Source organism: Protopterus annectens, chromosome 4.part0, assembly GCF_019279795.1.
Source record: "Protopterus annectens isolate FY-2018-M chromosome 4.part0, PAN1.0, whole genome shotgun sequence".
NCBI classification, from domain to species: domain Eukaryota; kingdom Metazoa; phylum Chordata; order Ceratodontiformes; family Protopteridae; genus Protopterus; species Protopterus annectens.
The window spans coordinates 1456178806-1456204903 of NC_056733.1; the positions used below are offsets into that span (position 1 = coordinate 1456178806).

Below are 26098 nucleotides of genomic sequence, written 5' to 3' on the forward strand. Positions count from 1 at the left end.
CAGGATCAGAGCACTATCAATTTTCAGCATTGCCCTTTGGCTTATCTACTGCGCCCAGAGTATTCACAAAATGCCTGGCATCAGTAATCGCTCACTGCAGACTACAGGGAATCCAAATTTATACATACCTGGATGACTGTCTGCTACAGGGGGACAACAAAAGCAAGCTGACAACAGATTTACAAAGGGTCATTTACTTGCTACAAGCACTGGGATACACAGTCAATTTACAAAAGTCAAGGCTGATACCATCCCAAACAAGGACATTCTTGGGCGCGGAATTGGACACAGTAAAACAAATGGCATTCCTAACTGCAGAAAAACAAAAAGAACTCCCTCTTTACTTCTTGGCACTAAAAACAGAACAAGCTAACAGCAAGAAAAGTTCTACAGGCCTTGGGCTTCATGGCATCCTGCATAATCTTGGTTCCACATGCCAGACTACATATGAGAAAACTACAGTGGTACCTAAAGAATTTATGGTCCCAACACAGGCGCAGCCTAGAAGCAGAAATTCCTCTAATCCCATGCCTAAAACAGGAGTTCCTATGGTGGGCTCAAGCATGCCAGTCAAATCCAGGCCTACCTTTCCACAACTATCAAGCAAGCCAAACCATCACAACAGACGCCTCAGACCTAGGATGGGGGGCTCACATGCTGGACAAATGCGTACAAGGATTGTGGACACAGGACCAGCTCCATTTGCACATCAACCTAAAAGAAATGCTGGCAGTAAAGCTGGCAATCCAAAAATTCAGACCATTCCTCAAAACAGGACATTTGATAAGGACAGACAACACCACAGTCATGTGGTACATCAACAAACAGGGAGGCACTCATTCATACCCCCTATGCAGAATGACTTTGGACCTTTGAAACCTGGCTCAGCTACAACATCCAGTTACAGGCAATGTTCGTACCAGGAAAGGAGAATACTCTAGCAGACATGTTAAGCAGAACCACCTCGGATGCTCACGAATGGATGCTACACCCGGACATCTTCAAGGCCATCTCAAAGAAATGGGGAATGCCACAGATAGATCTATTCGCTTCCCTCTCAATCACCAGCTCAAAAATTCTGCACAAGGACGTTCCACCCACTTGCATGGAAAGTGGACTCGCTCTCCTTCAGCTGGAAAGGTCTGACAGCATATGCATTCCCACCTCTTCCCTTGATACACAAGGTATTACTAAAAATCAAGGAGGAACGTCCAAGGATAACCCTGATAGCTCCAAACTGGCCAAGACAACACTGGTACCCATTGCTGAGGAGCATGTCTCGGGACAAAATATGGCCAATACCCCTGATGCCTTTGATGTTAACCCAGAACAACTACAGCATCATGCATCCAAACCTAAAAACTTTGCAACTGACTGCATGGAACATCACATAGCAGCAACTAATCCAGAGCTTTCCCAAAGGGTTAAAGACATTATCCTTGAAGCCGCAGACCTTCAACAAGAAAGAACTATGCAGGAAAATGGAAAAGGTTTGTCATTTGGAGTGCTGAAAGAGGAAAAGATGTGTCCAATATAGACATTGCTAACATTCTGGAGTATTTGGCAGAGCTTCTACATACAGGCCTGTCCTATTCCTCCATCAAGATACATGCATCAGCTATTTCAGCAGAATACAGCTTTGATCCACCTGTCTTTTCACATCCTTTACTCAGACAGTTCCTCAGAGGGATCAAGAATGTAAAACCTCCTAGGAAACCACCATTGCCAGCTTGGGACTTGAACTTTGTGCTGGAAAAGTTGACGCTCGCACCTTTTGAACCAGCAGCAACAGCAGACCTGCAGCATCTATCGTGGAAAACTGCTTTCCTACTGGCAATAACCTCAGCAAGAAGGGTTTCTGAGCTTCAGGCCCTAATGGCAGTACAACCCTTCCTAATTTTCCACCAAGATAGTGTCCATGAGGACTAATCCTACATTTATGCCTAAGGTGGTATCCAGAGTGTCTTTAAACCAGGCAATCCACCTACCTACCTTCTTCCCAAACCCACAAAACAGAGGGGAAAGAATGCTGCATACCTTGGATGTACATAGACAGCTACACTACTACCTGGACAGAACAAAAAGTAACAGAAAAACTGACCAGCTGTTTGTAGCCTATGCAACAGGTAGGGAAGGAAAAGCGATTTCCAAACAGACAATCTCCAAATGGATAGGAAATTGCATACGATTCTGTTACTTCTTGCATGGAAAACCAATTCCACAGAACATAAGGCCTCATTCTACAAGGGCAACAGCCACTACCACAGCCTTCTTACGAGGAGTGGCAACCAAGGACATTATTGAGGCGGCTACTTGGACCTCCGTGCATACATTTGCCAAGCATTATAATTTACCTCTGTATTCCAGATCCCGAGCAGGGTTTGCCACTGCTGTACTGCAAGGGATCCTAACCACACCATAATCTATTCTTCCTCCTCCCCTAGTTGGCTATGGTATTCTACCCAGTTGTTATGACTGCAGATGCATCCATGAAGGACATAGTACAGTTTTGTACCTACCATAAATGTAGATGTCCGAACTGGATAGCATCTGCAGTCAGGATTACCCTCCCTCCTTCCCCTCTGTGGTACTCCTAGGGTATTTACCCTCCTAATAGCTAGCTGGCGGGGGGTGTATTTGTTTGTATATATGTACATACATGCTTATTTTTTGTTTGCCTTCTATACTTTTGGAAACATTGGCATTTACCCAAAATTTAGCCTTCCAAGAGGGCAACTGGCATCTGGGGCAAGAAACACTGAGGAAAATGGCGTCGGCTGATGCTTTTATACCCGAAGACCAACAGAGATGATGTCGGGTGAAGTGCGACATCAGCCGAAGCCGGACCCGGACTTTGGAATCCGGCCGACCGAAGGGCTGCCTGACGACAGGACAACCCAGTTATGACTGCAGATGCTATCCAGTTCGGACATCTACATTTATGGTAGGTACAAAACTGTACTTTCTCATTCTCACCTATACCAACTTCCACTGTAAGAAAAACTACTTCATAAACTCAAACCTTGTACTAACGCACCAGACAATTTACCTACTGAATTTCTACAACTATCTGCAAACTCAGTCTACCTATCAGCATACTCAATAGATCTATTCATCAGTCCAGTATACCAAACATATGGAAGAAAGCATTTGTTCTTCCACTCCATAAAGATGGCAACAACTCGGATATCTCTAATTTCCGACTCATTGCTATCCTCTTTCCCATCTCTACAATATTAGAAAAATGTATTTAATACAACTTTTTAACTATCTTGCCCAAAACCATATCTTCGCCCACACAGCATGGCCAGGTCATAGTATCTGTACTGCTCTCCTATCCTTTATGGACACAGTAAACTGGGCTTGCGATAACTTACATATTCTCCGTTCCAGGCCTTTGACAGTTTCACCTCCACTTCTGCTCACAAAACTCTAACTTAGGTCTCTCACACACCATACCTTAAAGTGGTTCACAGACTATCTCACCAATAGGCAACAATCCAAATGGCAGCACTCCTTTTCACATTTTCTCAACACAACCACAGGTGTACCTCAAGGATCTGTATTGGGTCCCATCCTTTTCAGTATATTCATCAACTTCCACACCACCCTTACCCGTGGCAGCTATCAAATATGTAGGTAATGTTGGATATCTGTACTGCCAAGTCAATATCTGAGTTGCAACGTCTTACCCAAAATGCTTTCACTTCAACCAAAACTTGGATGTCAAACAACCATCTTGCTCTAAATCCCAATAAAACTAAACTTCTAATATTGCCCCCGCAAAAAAAAATGATTTTTCTGTCCAATTCCATAATACTTTCATTGAAGTCATTCCAAGGACCAAACTCCTAGTTCATTGATGAAAATCTAACATTCAACCTCCATATCCATAGCAACATAAAAAAAACGCATAAAAATTAAATATCCTCTACACACATACTATCTTATTACTGTTAAAGCTCTAGCATCATCCTTCCTGTTACGTCTCTACAATACAGTGCTCCGATCTTCACTAATATCTAATCCACCCTGAAAACCAAACTGGACTCATGTTACACAAGATTGGCAAATTTATTTCAAACTCTGTACACTACTGCTTATCTCTATCAGCTAAATTGGCTTTAACTCCCACACTACCTCACTTATTCACAATTGACCACTGCACACAAACTCCTATACAAACCTTCAACTTGCCCCTCCCTCTCCATATTGACTACATACCACCCTAACATGCCACTAAGATCCAAAACGCAATGATGCTACAAGTTGAAAAACTAACCTTGCCACTGGTCAAATGCTGTACTCTTATTTTTTTTATAATCTCAACTATGGAATGTCCTCCCACCTTCTATCAGAAGAATCAGTAATCCTGCTTTCTTTAAGAAGTTTCTCAGATCACACCTCTTCTCTCTGTAAATGTACTTGTGCCAGTAGTACCTCCTAACACCTGATCCACTGCTATATCCCTATACAGTATCACTACTTCGGAGATCTCTGACTTGCTGAATTCAGCTGTTTTTGCCTACAAAACTGCTACCTTACTTGACTTAACTCCATCCTCAATCAAGTTGTATACAATGTTGTGTAATGTTTGTAAATATTAAACACAACGGTACAAGTTATTTCCATTCAATGAGACTACACTGTATTGTGCTTTCTTGTGTGTGCTATTAATGTTATGTGGATCTTTTCTCCCTGGGCCTCTATTGAAAATGGGCTCACCTAGGCCCAGTAGACTTTCCCGGTTAACAAATGCAGTAAATAAGTAGACAAACTCAGCAGAGCTATTCTGATGCCTCACAAGGTGGTCCCTAAAACAGGAAGTTGCAGAACAGGTCTTCCACAACTGGGGCTAACCTTGCTGCAACCTTTTTGCTACATCCATGAATGCCAAATGCAGCAGCTACTTTGCCCTGATCTCCCCCCCCCCCCTTTCCAGGGGAGTCACCAAGGGATGCACTAGTACACGATTGGCTCCCCTGGGTCTCCTCTACACCTTTCCCCCATTTCCCTTGATCCTCAGTCCTTCAGAAAACAAGTGCATTGAGCAGTTTGATACTTATCACCCCATACTGGGCATGTAGATTTGGTTCCCCTTTCTATGGGCCCATCTCCAAGAGGAGCCGTGGATTCTGGAGTTCCAGACCTGACTCCTCTCTCAGGGATGCTCCATCCATCAATTCAGACCCTCATATTGACAGCTTGGCTGCTCCATTTCCACTCAGCCAGGCTTCTAGATATTTCCCCTGCAGTGAAACGTATCATTTCGTCCCGTAAGGCTTCAACCAGAAAGCTATGTTCTAGAAAATGGAAAAGGTTTTCCCATTGGGCTTTCAGTGACCACATTGATCCTTTTACTGCCCCTAGAACAGCTGTATTTGATTTTCTGGCTAAGCTTTTTGATGAAGGTGCAGCTGCTATGCCAAACTGTCATATTGTAGAAATGGGACACAAAATCGTGTCCCACGGCCTTTGTAAAACTTTCTTGAAAGGTACTTTCTTGCTAAGGCCTCCAGTGAAAGAACCACCAGCGCCATGAGGCTTAAACTTTGTCCACCTAGATCCTTCCTCCTTTTGAACCTGCATCATGTAAACTAAAGATTCTAACGTGGAAAACCTTGATAGCCATTACGTCTGCTAGAAGAGTATTAGAACTCCAAGCTTTATCAGTATGTCCCCCTTACTTGATTTTCCACAAAGATAGTCTCCCTAAGAACTAACCCTTCATTCCTCCCCAAAGTATGTTCAGAAGCTAATTTGAATCCATCCATAGACTTGCCTGTTTTTCCCAAGATATGGCAACAAGGCAACATTCAAATTAAATCAGTGGGCCGTACGCAGACAAGTATGTTTTCTGCCTCCACAGAACAAAGGAATTTACAATGGTTTGTATCCTTTTCAGTTAAAAAGGGTGCCCCCATATCCAAGGTCACGCTTTCCAAGTGGTGTACTGATTTGTAGAACCTTCACATACAGATAGAGAACTTCCAGGAAAAATAAAAGGCCACTCTACAAAAGCTATAGCAACCTCATTGGCTTTTCAGGCAAGGTTACCCATATATTCAATTTGTTCAGCAACATGGGTAAAGCCGCATACCCTTATTACCTATTACAAAGCTGATTTGGCTTCCAGGAACAGGGCGTCTTCTGGGTCAACTGTTCTGAAGAACATTTTCCCTTGAGCCACCCAAGAAAGGTGCTAGGGATGTCTCAACCTGCAATGAATGAAGGCGAGATAGGACAACATAACTAAGTTGTGTACTGACGTTAACGTTCCATGTTGGTCAGTCTCACCTTCATTCTTGCTTCCCACCCTCCACCCAGTCTTCACTCCTGGAGGATTGGGAGGTTTCTTAATAAATTGGATTTTCATGTTCTCTGAATCTCTTCTTTAGTCCCTTTTATTGGACATGGCTATATGTAGATGCTACTAGTTATATTGCAAACAAGATCTTGGTAATCTTCCCTGAGCATGATGGGATAGCTTTTGTGTAGGCAGAGTGGGAAACAATTCTCTGTTCCAAACCCAACCAGCAATGTGAAGGCGAGATGGACAACAAACCTGGAATGTTGTGGTGAGTAATAACTTTGTCACAGTTAATCAGATTTATTATTTTTTTTCTTACAGCTGCAAAAGGATACCCGTGTGACTCATGCCGTATAGTACTGAACTCTGTCGAGCAGTATCAGGCTCATGTCAGTGGCGCCAAACACAAGAACCTGTAAGTAATGGTTTTGGAGGATGTTTAGTACTGATAATCTAGTTAACTAAAATCTGGCAAGATTAGAATCCCAGTACAGGAGCAGTGTCCCCAACAAGCTAGACAGATGCCTTTGGAAGAATGATTGAACTGACATTCTTAGTGTTGACATTTTTTTAAACTAACAAATATATATTGTTGAAGGCTGAAAAAAAATTGTTTACTTGTAATACTGCTAATTAGAGGCCTTTAAATGATTTAGTTGGTGGAATTCAATTCTGTGTTGAGCTAGTGGGTCCCCTTTCAGCCAGATCCCAAGTGCCACATAATCAGGTGAAGTATAATGAAAGGCTGTTGCCTTATTAGTTATTCATGCATGCAACTTTGCTTGTGTTCTCTTCACAAAAATTTGTTGTGGTGTTTTTTAAAGCTTTAGTTGAAAGTTTACCTTTTTCTCTGCTGTTCAGAATGTGTCACTGACTTCTGTAACTGTATTCTGATAGGAAGGATGTATATTCGGTGACCTTTATTTGTGCTGTAGCATACAGGACATTCCAGGGCTGCATCTCCCTGTACCACACCAACTTCTTTCAAACTGTAGATGTTCTTCATTTTTCACTATTGCAGTCATCCCACTTGGGTTATCTGCCTGCAGGTAGCCCTCAGTCGGCCCGAATACCAGAGACTTAGTATTTTTGCATCTGTTGCTGTCGCTTCAAGACTGACAGGTCGTCAGGGGTATGATAACAGGCAGCTGACACCATTACATCATTCTTACTGAAGAGCCCGAAGCAAAAGCAATTTGCACGAGTGCCGGTCGGCCACTACCCGAGTTTTCATTTCCGAATTGAATAATCACGAAGTCTAAAGCAAAGTACCCCATTGGGGATCCTTTTTTGCTCTAACCAGTGTCAAAATGTTAATTGTCTTGCCTATGGAAAGCAAATACCACACCCTAGAATTTCCATTCTTACTGTGTCCTGTTTAGACCCAGACCACTACATCCCTCCCTGTCAGTTTTGTGCTTTTTTCAACGCCAGAGTTATTAGTTTGTCCCTTGTCGCTAAATACTTTCGCTCTCTATCTCGATATTCCGAAATGGCTTCGGTAAGCCATCCGACTACCGATCTTCCAAAAAAATGTAAGGATAGAGATTGCACAGGTCCAAAACTGCTGACACCCTTCTGTTAAGCTAGTCACTAGTTGGTCAGTACTCTGGTGCCTGCTTTGGTGGATTTGCAGGCTGCTACCAAGACCCGATGTTCGTGTGTCACTGTTGCAGTCATTACTCTTGGGTTATCCTGCTGGCAGGCTATCCTCAGTCGACCAGAATTCCACAGTCTAGGTCCGGCATCTGTTGCCTCCTCCCTGACGTCAGTGCGCCAGGGGTATAAAAGATGCAGCATATAAAAGATGCAGCAGACTCCATTTTCTCCAGTCTTTCTTGCCGTGCGGTGCCCGAAGCAAAATCAGCTTGCAGGTGCCGGGCAGACTCCTGAGATTTTCAAATCTAAATTTCAGAATGGAAGTTTTCATTAAAGTACCCTGTTGGGGAAACTTTTTTTCTTGCTCCAGACCGATGTCAGAAAATTAATTGTATTTCTTGCGGGAAGCTAATACCGCAAAGAATTTTCACTTACTGTATTCCTTGCCTAGGCCCTGATGACAACGTTGTTAGCTGTCTGTTTTGTGCTAGATTTAACCAACGCACGATCAAGCGTCTGTTCGATTTTGCATTTCATTACTTTGGCCGAAGATTTAATTATATAATGCAGTCTCACCAGCCGACAACCGGAGGTTAAAAAAAAGGAAGGAAAAGGATAGGCATCAGAGGTCCAAAACTGACTAGACCTCTGCTAGGCCAGTCGCTGGTTCTCAGTGAGGTGCTTTCACAGCCCCTGACGCCCGCTACCTCAGAATCACAGGCCGCTACAGACTCCCACGTGGAGCTGACTAGGCCTCTGGATACTCAAGGTATTGGACACTGAGGGAATTATTTCAGATGGGTCTGGAGCTGCTGAGCAGGCATCAGTTTCTGAGGGTGTCTTCAGACCTACACAACTGTATATTAAGTCATCTTCAGCTTCAAAGACTAAAGCAGCTCTAAAGACAAAGAAACAAGTACAGCATTTTCCTACTCAGACTTCCATGCCTAAAAAACAGATGCTCAAAATGGCCGAAGATCTAATTTGATCAGGAGCTCCCATCCCCCTCCTGATAAGAGGCCTAGGCAAGGGACTGAGTGATTCTTCTGATCAGGTTTCTATTTCCTCTGATTCCTCTTCTGAACAGGATTACTCCATGCTTCCCTATGAGGATTCTGATGCTGAAGAATCCATTCCTTCTGCCTCTCCTGAGGATTATTCTTTTGGGGAAACCCTGCATACCATGAGGGAGCATTTCCACTGGGAGAGCCAAGATTATTATGAATCTAAGAAAAGGCTCAGACTTTCTGATACTTCCTCAGCACAGATCCCTTGCTATTCCACCTGTTCTAGACATTGTAGATGTATTTTCAGAGTCCGGCCTGTCCCCTGACTCTTTACCCCCTGCACCTGCTAAGCCAGGCAGATACTACAGGGTTCTGGATTCTCATGAATTCCTATACAAGAACCCCGCTGCTGACCCAGAAACTATATCTCTGGGTCCCAAAGGGGTTAAAGCTGACACTGCAAAAAACCCTGTGTCCTCTGATGGGGATTCTAGGGCTCTAGACAGATGGGGGGAAAAGTATATACTTCTGCTACCTTGGCTGTAAGGGCTTTAAATTGCCAGTTTCATATGCTCAAATATCAGCAATATTTAATGTCACTGCTTAAACAGAAATTGTTAAACACCGAATGTTCAGAGAACAAGGAATTGCAGGATTTATTGCATGCAGCTGGACAAGTGGGAAAGCATACTTTGCAATGTGGTTTTTTTCACTGGAGGCCTCTTGCAGGGCCGCTGTCACAGGTTCTGTTAGAAGGCATGCTTGGTTAAAGGAACAGAATCTGCTTGATCAAGTTAAAGCAAATTTATTAGATGCACCATTGCAGCATGATACTTTGGTACTAAAGCAGAAGAGGTTTTGAAAAAAATGGAGGATAAAGCAAAATCCATGCAGACAGTCAAGGATTTCTTACAGGTGCAGCCACCCAGGTTTAGCAGGAACTGGCCTTCTAAAAGTTGGTCCTTTCCAGTGTCAGACCACAGAGGCAGATACAGGCGTCCCAGAGGCAGATCTCAGCCCCAAGGCTCACAGGCCTAAACAATGGGCTGCTCCTACCTCCAAAAGGGGAGAAGACAAATCACAACCTTACAGGAAACAGTCCCAGTGACTTTCCTCTGCCAGATCCAAGCACTTTTCTTTTGGCAGCCCCCTTGGGGGGGGGACTAGCACTTTTTTCATCAAATTGGCAAATGATTACCCAAGACAAACTTGTCCTGAACAGTGTCCCACGGCTACAGGTTCCATTTTCACACCCTACCAAGGTCAAAAGGTATGCCAGATCTGCCATTCAATGGGCAGAGGCACAAAAACTAATTACAGCAAGTACCACAAGAACAGGGGCAAGGATTTTACTCCAGACTTTTCCTAGTACCCAGGAAGGACAGAACCTGGAGACCAATACTGTGGACCTGTCTATACTAAAGTTTCTGGAAGTTCCAAAATTCAAGATGTTGACTCTACAGCAGCTGCTGCCCTTGCTGGGCAAGAAGGCTTGGCTCGTAACTTTGGACCCAAGAGGCATACCTGCATGTCCCAATCCAGGCAATCTTGCAGAAGATAGCTCAGATTCATAGCTGGCTCAATGCAGTACCCACAGCAAGAGCAGTGACAAGGATTTTACTCAAGACTTTTCTTTGTACCCAGAAAGGACAAAGCCTGGAGACAAATACTGGACTGTATTCTAAACACATTTCTGGACGTTCCAAAATTCAAAATGAGACTGCAGCAGCTTCTGCCCATGCTGGGCACGAAGGCTTGGCTTGTAACTTTGGACCTAAGAGGCATACCTGCCTGTCCCAATGTTGCAGAAGATGCTTCAGATTCATAGCTGGCTCATTGCACTACCAATTCTTTAAACTGCCCTTTGGCTTATCTACTACGCCCAGGGTCTTCACAAAATGCCTGGCACCAGTAATTGCATTTTGCAGAGAAATTCAAATATATCCCTACTTGGACGACTGCCTAATTCAAGCAGAGAACAGACATTCTTCTAAAGCATCTGACATTTGTAAAAAGGTTACTAACTGGCCTAGGGTACACAGTAAACGAAAAGAAATCAAAACTAGTACCCTCTCGAGAGAATCCTGGGTGCAAGCTTAAATACAACTGCCCAGATGGCTTATCTCACGCCAGACAAAAGCAACTGACTTCTTAGTTCAAGAAATTGGCAACAAAACCCCACTTTTCTCAAAGGAAAATCCTGCAAGCCCTGGGTTTCATGGCATCCTGCATTCTAATTCCATATGCCAGACTGCATATGAGGAAACTACACTGGTATCTGAAAAGTGTTTGGACTCTGCATTGCCACAGCTTGGCGACAGTAATTGCACTCCTTCCCTGCCTACAGCAGGAGTTTCGATGGACAGAAGCCGGTCACCACAGCAAGGGTCTGCCATTCAGTTTACCCACAGCCAGACACTGACAACGGATTCATCAGATTATGCCTGGGTTGCCCATATGGCAGGAAAATGTGTTCAGGGCACATGGCCTGCAAACTTTAAGGCAGTACCTCAGAGGGGCCAAAAACATTAGGCCTCCAAGGAGAGCACCAATTCCAGCCTGGGACCTTAATTTATATTTGTGAAAAACTCACACTGCCTCCTTTCGAGCCAGCATCAACAGCAGATATAAAATTCTTATCCTGGAAAACAGCTCTGCTGTTAGCCATAACCTCTGCAAGGCGAGTGAGTTACAAGCACTCATGGCTGTGGAACCTTTCATCATTTTTCATCCAGACAGGGTTTCTCTGAGGACAAACCCTACATTTATGCCTAAGGTGGTGTCCAGTGTGGCCCTCAACCAAGCCATTCACTTGCCTACCTTTTACCCAAATCCAGAGCAAGGGTGAGAATTCTGCGTTTTTGGACATACACAGGCAGTTATGCTTCTACTTGGACAGAACTAAAGCTTTCAGAAAGACTGAGCAACTTTGTGTCATGCTGCAGGATCGCAAGGAAAGGCCATCTCAAAACAGACCATTTCTAAATGGATAGGCCATTGCATCTGCTTCTGCTATTTTCAACATGGCAAGTCCGTGCCTAAGGGCATTGGGTGTCATTCCACCAGAGCAGCAGCCACTTCAGCAGCCTTTCTCAGAGGAGTACCAACCAAATAAATCTTAGAGGCTGCAACTTGGAGTTCAGTGCACACTTTTACAAAGCACTACCACTTGCCTCTCTAAGTCCAGAGCAGGCTTTGCCACTGCAGTTCTGCAGGGCCTCATAACCTCTCCTAATCCTATTTAGCCCAGCCACCCATCCTCAGCTTTGGGATTCTATCCAAAAGTAATGACTGCAACAGTGAAAACACTATGAACATAGTACAGTTGTGTACCTACCATAAATGTAGATGTTAGAGTGTATTCACTGGTGCCTTCAGAGGTAACTAGACCCCTTCCAGACAGATGTACCTCTAGTTCTAGCCTATTTGTGTGAGCTACTAAAATCAGAACTTTCATACCCTTCAGTGAAGTCCATTTGTCAGTCGTCAGTCATTTCAGTTTGCTTACCTATGGATCCATCCCTTTTATCCAGATTGGAGGAGAAACTTTCTCAAAGGGGTTCTCCACATCAGACCAGAAGGAAAACCTGTCCTCCTTGGGTTCTTAACTTTGTACTAGGAAAACTTGCCACTGCCCCCTTTGAGCCTGCAGCTTTGGCCACCTTAAAGATGTGCACCTGGAAGACAGTCTTGCTAGTAGCCCTTACACAAGCTTGAAGAGTTTGAGCTGCAAGCACTCATGGCTATTTCACATTGCACTGTTTTTCACAGGGATAGAGATGTTCATCGTGTTACCCTGCTGCAGTCATCACACTTGGGTTATCCTGTTGTCAGGCGGTCCCACAGTCTACCTGAATTCCAAAGTCTTGGTCTGGCGTCGGTTGCTATCGCTTCTTCCCTGACGTCAGTGTACCAGGGGTATATGAGGCATCAGACGCGATTTTCTTCAGTCTTTCTTGCCGCGCAGAAGCAGTTTGCAAGTGCTGGTCGGCCGACACCTGAGATTTTCGAATCGAATTTCAGTCCGAAGTCTTCAAAGCTAAGTACCCTGTTGGGGAACCTTTTCTTGCCTCAGTCCGATGTCAGAAAGTTAACAATTGCATTTCGTGTGGGAAGCAAATACCTCCTAAGGACTTTTATTGTTATTGTATACATTGCCTTGGCCCAGACCACAACGTCACTGGTTGTCTTGTGCATGAGTAAGCGAACTACGAAGCGACGCTTTAAATTTCCTACCGAAGCAGTGTCGTGCAAAGTCAGTTACACTATTCCGTCGGAGCAACCGACTACTGGCGTGCATAAAAAAACAGAGATAGACAGGCAGCCTAGATCCAAGCCAGACTCTGAGGCCTCGGCTGGGTTGGTAGCCGGTTCTCCGGTTTTCAGTGAGGTGCCTACGCAGCCCCTGACTACCGCACAATTGGAACCCCAGACCGCTTCGGATTCTCAAGTAGAGTTCTAGGCCGAAGCAGCCATTTTCTTTTGGCCCTACCGACAACATTGCAGAAGCCAGTGCTGTGGAAACACCTTCGGTTTACAGAAGGTGTCTTCAGACTACTCTCACCATAAAATCTTATGCTAAGCTTAAGACTCTAAAACCAAGACTGCACATCAGTCTCCAGTTCAAGGCCCCATGCCTAAAACAGATGCTTAAAATGGCTGAAGATTTGATTTCTATAATCAGGGGTATCCACCCCCCCCCCCAGACAAAAGGCCTAGACAAGAGGATTATGCCTCCTCTGATCAAGTGTCTATTTCCTCAGGCTCCTCTGAGGAACAGGATTACTCCTTTCCCCCTTATGAAGATTCTGATGCTGAAGATTCCATTCCCTCAGCTTCTCCCCCTGAAGATTATTCCTTTGGGGAAACCTTGCATACCATGAGGGAACATTTCCACTGGGAAGGTCAGGACTACTCCGACTCTAGGAAAAGGCTCCAATTTTTTTACTCCCCCAGCACAGACCACTTGCTGTCTTTCCAGTTTTAGCCATTGTGGATGATGTTTACTTAGAATCTAGTCTAAATTCAGATTCTCTGCCTCCTGCTCCAGCCAAACCAGATAGATATTAGACTGCCTGACTCGCACAAATTCCTTTACAAAAGCCCTGTTGCTGACCTAGAGACCATCTCCCAGGGTCCCAAAGGGGCTAAGGCTTCTATGGCTAAAAATCCTGTACTCTCTGAAAGGGACTCCAGAGCACTAAACAGGTGAGGAAAGAAGGTTTACACCTCAGCTACTCTAGCTATGAGAGCACTAAATTGTCAATTTCACATGCTGAAATAACAGCAATTCCTAATGTCTCAAATAAAACAAAAGATGAGCACGCACTCTCAGCAGTTTGAATTCAAAGAAATGCAGGATCTGTTGCAGGCAGCTGAACAGGTGGGCAAACATACTTTACAATGTGGATTTGATTCCTTGGAAGCTTCCTGTAGAGCAGCTGTTACTGGGTCTGTTATACATAGGCATGCTTGGTTAAAGGAACAAACTCTGCCTGATCATATTAAAGCAAAGTTACTAGATGCACCCTTACAGCAGGATGTCTTATTTGGGGTTGAAGCAGAAAAGGTTTTAAAAAATGGAGGATAAGGCAAAATCTATGCAGACTGTCAAAGATTTCTTACAGGTACAACCCTCACGCTTCAGCAGAAATTGGCCGGCAAAAAATTGGTCCTTTCCAGCTTCTGACAGACCACAGAGGGATAAATACAGACGCCCAAGGGGCAGAGGACAAGCACAAATCCCTTACAAACCTCGACAATAAGGCACTGCAACACAGAAGGGAGGAGAAGACAGGTCCCAAACTACTAGTAGACAAACACAATGACTTCAGCCTCAAGCTGCCAAGCAAAAATTTCTTGGCAGCTCCCTTGGGAGGAAAATTTGCATTTTTTTATAGACTGGTGCATCATCACAAAGGACAAATGGGTCCTAGACATTATCTCACAAGGATACAGATTCCATTTCCACACCTTGCCAAGGATAAAAGGAATGCCAAGCTTGCCACAATCAATGGGCAGAGGCACAAATTACAGGTCTTGTGGACAGGAGAGCCATTCAACTGGTACCTGCACAGGAGCAAGGCCAAGGATTTTACTCAAGGCTCTTTCTAGTCCCCAGAAAGGACAATGCTTGGAGACCCATTCTGCACCTTTCAGTTTTATTGCAAGTACCCAAATTCAAGATGCTAACACTACAGCAGTTTCTTCCCATGTTGGGCAAGAAAGCTTGGCTAGTAACGTTGGACCTCAAGGAGGAATACCTGCATGTCCCTATCAGACGAAATTGCAGAAGATACCTCCGTTTCATTGCAGGTTCAACCCATTACCAATTCTCTGCACTGCCCTTTGGCTTATCTACTGCACCCAGAGTCTTCACAAAATGCCTGGCACCAGTAATTGCATACTGCAGACAGAGGAATTCAAATATACCCATACCTGGACGACTGCCTCATCCAAGCAGAAAGCAAGGACATTCTTTTAAAGCATCTGACATTTATCAAACACCTTCTTAGTTGCCTAGGGTACACAGTAAACAAAAAGAAATCAAAACTAGTGCCCTCACAAAATGACATTCCTGGGTGCCAGCTTGAATACAACGGGCCCAGATGGCTTATCTGACTCCAAAGTACAACTAACTCAATACTTCAAAATGGCAACAGACCTAACTCCCTGCAAGAAAAATTCTGCAGGCCTTGGGCTTCATGGCATCTTGAATGCTATTAATACCATTTGCAAAACTGCATATGAGGATATTACAATGGTACCTGAAAAGCATATGAACTCAACACAGCCACAGCTTGGAAACAATACCTCTCATTCCCTGCCTTCAACAGGAGTTTCTATGGTGGTCACAGGCATGTCACCTCAACAAGGGTCAGCCTTTCACCTTACCCCCAGCCGGGCAAACTGACAACAGATGCATCGGACTATGCCTGGGGGGGCACACATGGCAGGACAGTGCGTTCAAGGCATATGGACTGCAGATCAAAGGAATCTGCACATCAATTAAAGAAATGCTAGCTGTACAGAATGCTCAGACAGCCTTCAGGGACTGCTTACATCCAGGACAGCTTATAATAAGGACCGACAACACCACAGTAATGTGGTACATAAACAAGGGGGTACACACTGCTACCCTCCTGCAGGCAAGCAATGACCTTGTGGAACACAGCACTGGCTTACCAAGTTGAATTACAAGTTCAATTCCTGCCAGGAAAAAAGAACACATTGGCAGACGACCTAAGCAGAAACATCATGGATCCCCACGAGTGGAAACTAGATCCACAAGTATTTGCAATGATAACTCAAAAATGGGGGTGCTCAGACATAGACCTGTTTGCCAACCCCCAAAACCACCAGCTTTCAAAATTTTGCACAAGGACATTTCACCAAGCTTCGAAAGTGGACGCACTCATTCAGTTGGAAAATGCTGACAGTATATGCCTTTCCTCCATTGCCCCTTCTCACAAAGGTGCTGCTGAAAGTCATGATGGAGACCTCGAATGATACTCGTTGCCCCGGACTGGCCACGCCAGCACTGGTACCCACTACTAAGGAACATGGCCCAGGGCCCACCATGGATTCTACCACAAATTCCTACTCTTTCACAGCAAGGCATTCAGATTCTACACAGCCAGCTCAAAACCTTAAATTTGGCTTCATGTCACATCACCTAAGCAACCAGCCAGTCCCTCTTTCACAAGCTGTTATGGATGCCATTCTGGAGGCCCAGCACCAGGAAAGCCTACTCAGACAAATGGAAAAGATTTTGCGCCTGGAACCAAGCTAAAGGCCAAAATACCCTTCAGCCGGACATGCCTCAGATTCTACAATATTTAACTGAGATGTTACACAAAGGAATTTCTTTTTCATCTATTAAAATCCACACCTCAGCTATTTCAGCTCTCTACAACACGGATCATCCCTTTTCACATCCACTTCTAAGGCAGTATCTCAGAGGAGCAAAAAACATTAGGCCTCCCAGGAGAGCGCCAACACCAACTTGGGACCTAAATTTTGTTCTGGAGGAACTTACGCTACCACCTTTTGAGCCAGCTTTCTCAGCTGACTTAAAGTTTATATCATGGAAGACTGCCCTGCTGCTAGCAATTCAGCCAGAAGTCTGAGCTACAGGCACTCATGGCAGTAGAGCCTTTCCTCATTTTTCATCAAGACAGTCTCTCTACGAACTAACCCCTCCTTTATGCCAAAGGTGGTATCCAGTGCGTCTCTAAATCAAACCATCCACTTCTCCACCTTCTTTCCAAATCCACAGAACAAAGGAGAGACTCCTGCATTCCTTGGACATTCACAGGAAACTACGTTACTTTGATAAAACTAAGGCTTTCAGAAAATCTGATCAACTTTTTGTATCCTATGCTACAGCATCACAAGGAAAGGCTATCTCAAAACAGACCATTTCCAAATGAATAGGACATTGCATACGTTTTAGCTACACCCACCATGGAAAACCAGTTCCTGCTAGCATAAAGGCCCACTCCACCAGGGCAGAAGTTACATCTTCAGCCTTCCTCAGGGGGGTGCCAACCAAGGATTTTCTGGAAGCTGCAAATTGGAGTTCAGTACACACCTTCACCACTCACTCACTCACCACTTTACTGTAAGACTAGAGCTGGCTTCGCCACTGCAGTTTTGCAGGGCCTTCTAACCTCCTCTAACCCTGTTTGACTCCACCTCCCATCCTTAGCTTTGGGATTCTACCCAAGTGTGATGACTGCAGCAGGGTAACACGATGAGCATAGTACAGTTATCTACCTACCATAAATGTAGATGTTAGAGTGTATACCCTGCTGCAGTCCAGGTTACCCTCCCTCCATCCCCTCTGACCTAACTGAAAACCTTTCAATGCCTTAAAATTTGATACAGCCTTTGGTGTATTTGCTTATAGCTGGAGGGATGTTTTGTTGTGCTAAGCTTTTATTATTGGTACTATCTACTGACCCTCTTGGGGGGGGGGGTGCACACACCTGACATCTGGGGCAAGAAAAACTAAAGAAAATGGCGTCAGATGCCTCTTTTATACCCATGGCGCACTGACGTCAGGGAAGTGACAGCAACTGATGCCGGACCAAGACTTTGGAATTCTGGCCGACTGCAGGGCCACCTGACGGCAGGATAACCCAAGTGTGACTGCAGCAGGGTATAGACTACATCTACATTTATGGCAGGTACAAAACTGTACTTTTCTCTTTGTAGTAATCCCGCCTTCCTGCCCAGAGTGGTCAGCGAGCTGTCCCTTAACCAGTCCATTAATTTACCCACCTTCTTCCTTTCGTCATAGAATGAGTGCTCCATTCTCTGAATGTTCATAGGCAACCAAGGTTTTACCTGGATAAGACTAAGGGCAAAGTCCAGCCAACTCACTATCATTTTACCCCAGGGCCCTGGTTAAAGCTGTATCCAGACAATCTTCCTGGATGTAATCTGTAAATCTATATCCTTCTGTTACTCCTTTCATGGGAAAGGGCTAGCACACAGTCAAAGTCCATTCCACTAGACCAGTGGCTTCTTCAGGGGCATTTGTCAAAGGCATGGACACAGCCACTAGCCTCCTTTGCAAACCTTCACCAAGCACGAGCCAGGGCAAGATTTGCAAGAGTGATCCTCCATGGATTCCTGGAGACTGCTACCTCTTCCACCCATTCCTCTACATGACCTGTGGATGTCCAAGGATGCATCTGCAGTCATCACATATGGGTTGTCCTGCCTCAGGCAGCCCTTCGGTCGGTCTGATTCCAAAGTCTGGGTCTGGCGTCGGCTGATGTCGCACTTTCCCCGACGTCAGAGCATCTGGGGTATAAAAGCATCAGCCGACTCCATCTTCCTCAGTCTTTCTTGCCGCGTGGTGCCCGAAGCAGAAGCAGTTCGCAAGTGCCGGTCGGCCAGCTCCTGTAATTCAGCTACCGAAGACTTCAAAAAGCTAAGTACCCCGTTGGGGACTCTCTTGCCTCAGCCGATGTCAGATAGTTAATTGCTTAACTTGTGGGAAACAAATACCTCATAAGGATTTCCACTCTTACTGCCTCCCCTGTCTTTTCCCAGACCACGACGTCTCGGCCTGTTCAGCCTGTGCTTCCTTCGACCGACGAACGCTTAGACATCTGTCTGAGTTTGCAGAGGAATTCTTTGGGGCTAGTTTTGCTTACAAGATGCCGTCTGAGACCCCGACTTCTCATTTAGTTAAACGGAAGGACAAGGACCGACCCACACGGACCGCCGTTTCGGCTGAAACCACGGCCAGGCCTACCGTGAGTGTCTGTCTCGGCTGAAACAGAGTCCTTGGTACCTCCGATTACCAAAACCGCGCAACCGACTACCTTGGCCCCGGAGGCCCCGGCCGAGTCTGTTATTGAATTACCTACTGAAACTGGTGTCCTGGAACCTTCCGACACCATTCCTTTAGACAAATCTACTCCAGCACGTGGTGCAGCCAGGCCTCCTGCATCCATGTCTATTAAAGCTTTCTCTAGGGCTAAAGCTGCTAAACTCTCAAAAGCTTTGCCTCCCAAGGTTACCCCTCAGGGACCTTCCACTGGTTCACAGATTCTAAGTTTAGCAGAGGATCTTATCTCCTTAATTAGGGGCTCTCAACCTCACCCGGACAGGGGCTCGCAACCACCTTCAGACAAGGCCCAGGGTTGAGCCCTCTGATCCCTACTCGTCAGATGAGGCCTCTGATGGCTCTGCTCTCTCAGACCACCAGGAGGAGGCTTATTCGGCCTACGAGGATTCTGATGCTGAAGAATCTATTCCCTCTGCCTCCCCTCCTGAAGAGTTTTCCTTTGGAGAGACGCTGCACACAGAGAGCATTTTCAATGGCATGGTCAGGAATTCTCTGATTCCAGGAAAAGATTAAGGACCTTTTTACATTTGCCTCAGCATAGACCCTTAGCTATACCTCCTGTTTTAAATGTCATTGATGTGTACTCTGACTGTAGTACAGCTCCTGATTCTCTCCCTCCGGCTCCTGCCAAACCTGATTGGTACTACAGGGTCCCGGACTCGCATCTTCACCTGTACAAGGCCCACTCTGCAGATCCAGAAACTATTTCCCAGGGCCCTAAAGGGGTTGCAGCTGCCACTGCTAGAAATCCTCTACCCTCTGAAAGGGAGTCCAGAGTTTGAGAGATGTGGTAAAAAGAGTGTATACTTCTGCAACTCTTTCTATGAGGGCATTAAATTGTCAATTTCATATGATACAGTACCAAGAGTGTTAGATGAATTGCATAAGAAACTGTCTTCATCTGAACCCCTTGATCGCAAATCCCTTCAGGATCTGGTACATAACTCCCAGCAGGTTAGTAACCATTTCTTGCAGTGTGGTTATGATGCATTGGAAGCTTCATGTAGGTCAGCTATGACAGGGGCAGTCATACGTAGGCATGCTTGGCTGAAGGAACAATCTCTGCCAGACCATGTTAAAGCTAAACTTCTAGATGCTCCTCTGGAAAAGCAAAAATTATTTGGTTCCACGGCTCAAGAGGTCTTAAAGAAATTTGAAGAGAAGGCAAAATCTGTGCAAACAAGTCAAAGATTTTCTGCAAGTCCAACCACCAAGATTCAGCAGAAATTGGCCTACCAAGAATTGGTCCTTTCCGGACTCTGAAAGATTTCAGAGAGGCAGGAACAGACGGGCCAGAGGTAGAGGGAAGCTAGAGGCTCCTACAGAGGCAGTCAATGGCAGCCTCCCAACCAGAGAGGTAGTGCAGGACCTACAACTGCTACACAAGGACAGACTCAATGACTTTGCTTTGACTCCGCCGACCAGGGCTCAATTAGAAGCACCTTTGGGCGGAAAGCTTTCTTTATTCTCAAAAAATTGGCACAGCATTACAAGGGACACATGGACACTGCAAATAGACAAAGGATACAGGTTCCATTTCCACACACTGCCAAAAAGAAAAGGCATGCCAGACCTGCCACCAAATCAAAGGGCAGAGGCTTTGAAACAAATCTCCAGCTTAATACAAATGAAGGCTATAGAAAAGGTTCCTCTTTCAGAACAAGGCCAAGGATTTTATTCCAGACTATTCCTTGTTCCAAGAAAAGAAAATCAATGGAGGCCTATTCTCGACTTGTCCGCACTGAATACTTATCTCATTGTGCCAAAATTCAGAATGCTGACTTTACAGCAACTCCTTCCCATGTTGGGCAAGGGGTCCTGGCTGGTGACTCTAGACCTCAAGGAGGCATACCTGCATGTCCCTATCGGACAAAGTTGCAGAAGACACCTCAGATTTCTTGCAGGGTCAGAGCATTATCAATTCTCAGCATTGCCCTTTGGCTTATCCACTGCGCCCAGAGTATTCACGAAATGCCTGGCATCAGTGATTGCACACTGCAGACTTCAGGGGATTCAAATATATCCATATCTGGACGACTGCCTTATACAAGCGGACAGCCAAAAAACTTTGTTAAAGGACTTGGATTATGCCATCCACCTACTACAGGCCTTGGGATATACAGTCAACATTCACAAATCAAGACTTGTTCCATCCCAAAGAATAACCTTTCTGGGTGCGGATCTAGGCACAACCACCCAAATGGCCTTTCTCACAAGAAAAACAGAACTACCGGACTACTTCAAGAATCTGACAAGACATACTCAGCTGACTGCAAGGAAAATCCTGCAGGCCCTGGGTTACATGGCATCTTGCATTCTGATTCCACAAGCAAGGCTGCATATGAGAACTACAATGGTACCCAAGGAGTTTATGGACTCAGCACAGTCACAGCTTAGAAACTTTGATCCCACTCATTCCATGCCTCCAAAAGGAATTTCTGTGGTGGGCTCAAGCCTGCCAGTCGAATAGGGGGCTGCCCTTCAGCAAGCCAAGAGCCAGCCAAACCATTACTATGGATGCTTCAGACCAAGGTTGGGGAGCACACATGGAGGGCAGATGTATCCAAGGACTATGGTCAAAAAGGGAGCTACGCATGCACATAAACCAAAAGGAAATGCTGGCAGTGATACATGCAATCGAGGCCTTCAAACCTTTTCTGCATCAAGGCCATGTACGAATAAGGACAGACACCACAGTTAATGTGGTACATAAACAAGCAAGGAGGCACACATTCCTGCCCTTTTTGCAGACTGGCAATGAATCTATGGGAACTCTCCTTGAAAGTCCATATACAGCTGCAGTCCCAGTTTGTGCCAGGGAAAGACAATATACTGGCGGACAGCCTAAGCAGAAATATCTTGGATGCACACGAATGGATGCTGCACCAGACATCTTCCTACTCATAACACAATCATGGGGAAGGCCGGACATAGATCTATTCGCCTCCCCCCCCACAATCGACTGAAGAAATTCTGTACAAGGACATACCACCCACAAGCATGGAAAGTGGACGCCCTCTCTTTCAGCTGGAGAGCTCTAACAGTGTATGCATTTCCACCTCTCCCATTAATGACCAAGGTTTTACTGAAGATCAGAACAGAGCAGCCAAAAGTGATTCTGATAGCTCCGGACTGGCCAAGACAGCACTGGTGTACCCACTGTTCAAGACCATGTCACATACGAAACCATGGCCTCTTCCTCTATGGCCTCTTCTACGGACACAGAACAATTTCAAAACTCTGCATTCCAACCTGAAAACCTTGCAACTAACAGCCTGGAAAATACCTTGACTCCTCAGGATAAGCTATCCCAGAGAGTGAAGGATATCATTATGGAAGCTCGCCGGCCTGCCACAAGAAAGGCATATTCGGCAAAATGGAAGATTTCACATTTGGAACACAACAAAGGGCCAAGATGCGACCGTGATGAACATGGCACATATCTTGGAATATTTGGCAGAAATGTTCCACAATGGCCTGTCTTACTCTTCCATTAAGATTCGTGCTTCAGCAATTTCAGCCAAATAGAATACTGATCCACCTGTCTTCTCTCATCCTCTCCTAAGACAGTTTCTAAGAGGAATAAAAAACGTCAATCCTCCAAGGAAACCACCTCTACCTACTTGGGACCTTAACTTCGTGTTGGAAAAACTAACACTGCCTCCCTTTGAACCAGCAGCATCTGCAGATCTACAGTTCCTGTCTTGGAAGACTGCTTTCCTTCTGGCCATAACCTCAGCAAGAAGAGTATGAGTTACAGGCCCTAATGGCAGTGCAACCATTTCTTATTTTTCATCAGGACAGTTTCATTGAGAACCAATCCTACATTTATGCCAAAGGTGGTATCCAGGGTATCATTGAACCAAGCTATTCACTTGCTTACCTTCTTTCCAAATCCACAAAACAAAGAGGAGAAACTTCTGCACACCCTGGACATACACAGGCAGTTGCGCTACTACTTGGACAGAACTAAAAGTTACAGAAAGACTGACCAGCTCTTTGTAGCATATGCTGCTGGTGCACAAGGAAAAGCAATTTCCAAACAGACAATTTCAAAATGGATAGGGAATTGCATTTGTTTTTGTTGCTCCTTTCATGGAAAAACTGTGCCAGCTAACATTAGACCTCATTCCACGAGAGCCACAGCCACCTCCACAGCCTTCCTTAGAGGGGTGGCTACCAAGGACATTTTAGAAGCTGCTACATGGAGCTCCGTGCATACATTTGCCAAGCATTACAATTTACCTTTATATTCCAGATCAGGCTTTGCTACGGCAGTCCTGCAGGCTATTTTAGCTACACCATCCTTTTCATAGTTCCTCCACCCCCAGATTGGCTATGGTATTCTACCCATATGTGATGACTGCAGATGCATCCTTGAAGGACATAGTACAGTTTTGTACCTACCATAAATGTAGATGTCTGATAGGTATGCATCTGCAGTCAGGTTTACCCTCCCTCCTTCCCCTCTGGGGTATTTCTTGGGTGCTTACTTCTCTTATAGCTAGCTGGGGGGATCTATTATGGTGTATTTGTTTTTATATTACTATGCATGTTTGGATTTTTAAATGCGCCTCTCCAAATTTTAGCCTTCCTTAGAGGGCACCTGGCATCTGGGGCAAGAAAAACTGAGGAAGATGGTGTTGGCTGATGCTTTTATACCCCAGACGCTCTGACGTCGGGGAAAGTGCGACATCAGCCGACGCCGGACCCAGACTTTGGAATCCGGCTGACCGAAGGGCTGCCTGAGGCAGGACAACCCATATGTGATGTGAACCCATGACTGCAGATGCATACCTATCGGACATCTACATTTATGGTAGGTACCAAACTGTACTTTCTCTTCCACATGTGAGAATACTGCAACATGAGAGTAGGACATAGATTAGTTGTGTAAAATCTTACCATACTCATAATGTCCTCTTCCATGTGCAGTATTTTATTACCTCCTATCCCTTAGAGGACCTTTTCCCTGTCTGGATGTCATCCCTTCCTTTGTTTAGACTATTGTTTGACTGGGCAGTCAGTTCTGAGGTCTCTGCGTGTGGACATCACATTTATGGCCCAGCATGTGACATTCAAGACTGCAACCAACCTTGTACTTTGGTAAAGGAGTCGAGCAGCGAATCCCACATGTGAGAATGCTGCAACATGGGAGAGATCTATGGTTATGGTAAGATTTTACACTAATCTTTCCTGTAGGTTTGAAATGAGACGCTCTATCTGAAGAGATGCTGTTTGGAACAGTGCATTATTGATATGAGGCAGAGTTCCAAGGCTGAAGATTTGAAGATGCCACCTTCAGATCTGCTATACTCTCAAAATTGAGATGGGCAGAAGACAACATGGATCTATCATTACGGTAAGTAACTTCTGCCCTATGAATTTATCCTATTCAAGCATCTTTTACTGTCAATGTAATCTTGCAGTTGTACTTTACTTTTTGGGATGGGGGTAGCAAAGTTACTGTGTATTAACTTTTCCCCCCTCTCCCGTCTTGTTTTTCAGTGTCAAATCTGCTGGCAAAGCTTTATATAAAGATGCGTGCAACAGTTACCTGTATACGCAGGAAGAAAGAGTCGGTGGGGATATAGCGCTTACAGCCAGGATTCTTATTATTATTAAAAGAAAAAAATGCCCATAAGGCTATCTGGATTCTGAACTTAATTTTTAAAATTTTGCATTCATTAATATTTCAGTGCATTCTAAATGTGCATTTTTCATGTGTCATTATGGTCTACAGTTTGTCTCCACTTTGTTTTGGGATGAGTGAAGTATGTGTACTCATTTCTTATTACAGACTGCTTTGATGTGCTGGATGAACTATAGTAGTCCTATTCACAGTAAACCTTTTTACTTGTGCTGCATTGTAAACAGGTGTTTTCAGCAACACAGTCTGAACTTGTACCCCTGATTCATTCCATTTGTAGAGGTATGAAAGTGTCTTTTTTGTAAAGATATGCTTGGTTAATTTTAGTTTTATTTTAAAGATGTTCTTTGTTTTTAATCAGTCATTTAATATAGTAAAACCCTGTCAGCTTGGGATAAGAAGTGTTAAGTTTCATTGTGCTTCATTGCAGAATTGAAGTTGCTAGTTCAGTAGCATCTTTTTTCTAGTTAGACACCTTTGCGGCACAGTATTTTAAGGAACACTTGACTGTGTCCTCATGTGGATGTTATGATAAAAAGAAATGCCCACCACTGCCATCTGGGAGGTATAGTTTAAAGACCAAACCTTGAATATCTGCTAGAGATGCTGTATACTTTGTGAATCAGTGGTTTGGCTGTTTTGACATCTGGAATGTCCACATCTGTGTGCAACTTGTGGGGTTGGGGGGTGGAGTATTTGTATCTTTCATTAAAGCATTGTGTTTGAGGAAATTTGAGTAAGTGCATTTTGTTCTGAAAATTGCTTAGGATATTTTAACGGTTTAGGAGTTTAAAATTCATGTCTTTAGTCTCCCTGTTTCACAGAACTGTGAGTGATGCTTTAACAATTCAGGCTGAGGGTAATGGGCATTGTTTGATTTGGTGTGATTGTAGAACATTTGTGCACATAGTATTTTGCAGAGAAGGTGTGTTCATTTTTGTTATACTTGTGCTTTTAGGCACCACTGCAGAAGTTTAAGAAAACAAGAATTCTACCATCAGTGTGATGTTTGCTGCTTTAGCAGTTAGGGCATCATTCTGCTAATTTCTCTGTCCTTTTGTATGATAGTAAAAATAGATTTCTTGTAGTCTAAGGGCATTAAATGGCATTAAATGTTGTGAGCAGGATTGCCTTATAGAAGTAGGGAAATAACACGTGCTGCCTAA

The 26098-nt window shown here is 44.7% G+C and overlaps 1 protein-coding gene across 1 annotated transcript in view; it reads left to right on the plus strand.

Annotated features, from left to right (window-relative positions):
• Nucleotides 1-25663, plus strand: part of ZNF346 (zinc finger protein 346) — a 365617-nt gene extending 339954 nt beyond the window's left edge. The window contains exons 7-8 of the mRNA XM_044069298.1: nt 6632-6725; nt 24791-25663. Of these exons, the coding sequence (XP_043925233.1) occupies nt 6632-6725; nt 24791-24926 (230 nt within the window). The 3' untranslated portion in view covers nt 24927-25663. The remainder of the gene's footprint in view (nt 1-6631; nt 6726-24790) is intronic.
• The last annotated feature ends 435 nt before the right edge of the window (nt 25664-26098 follow it).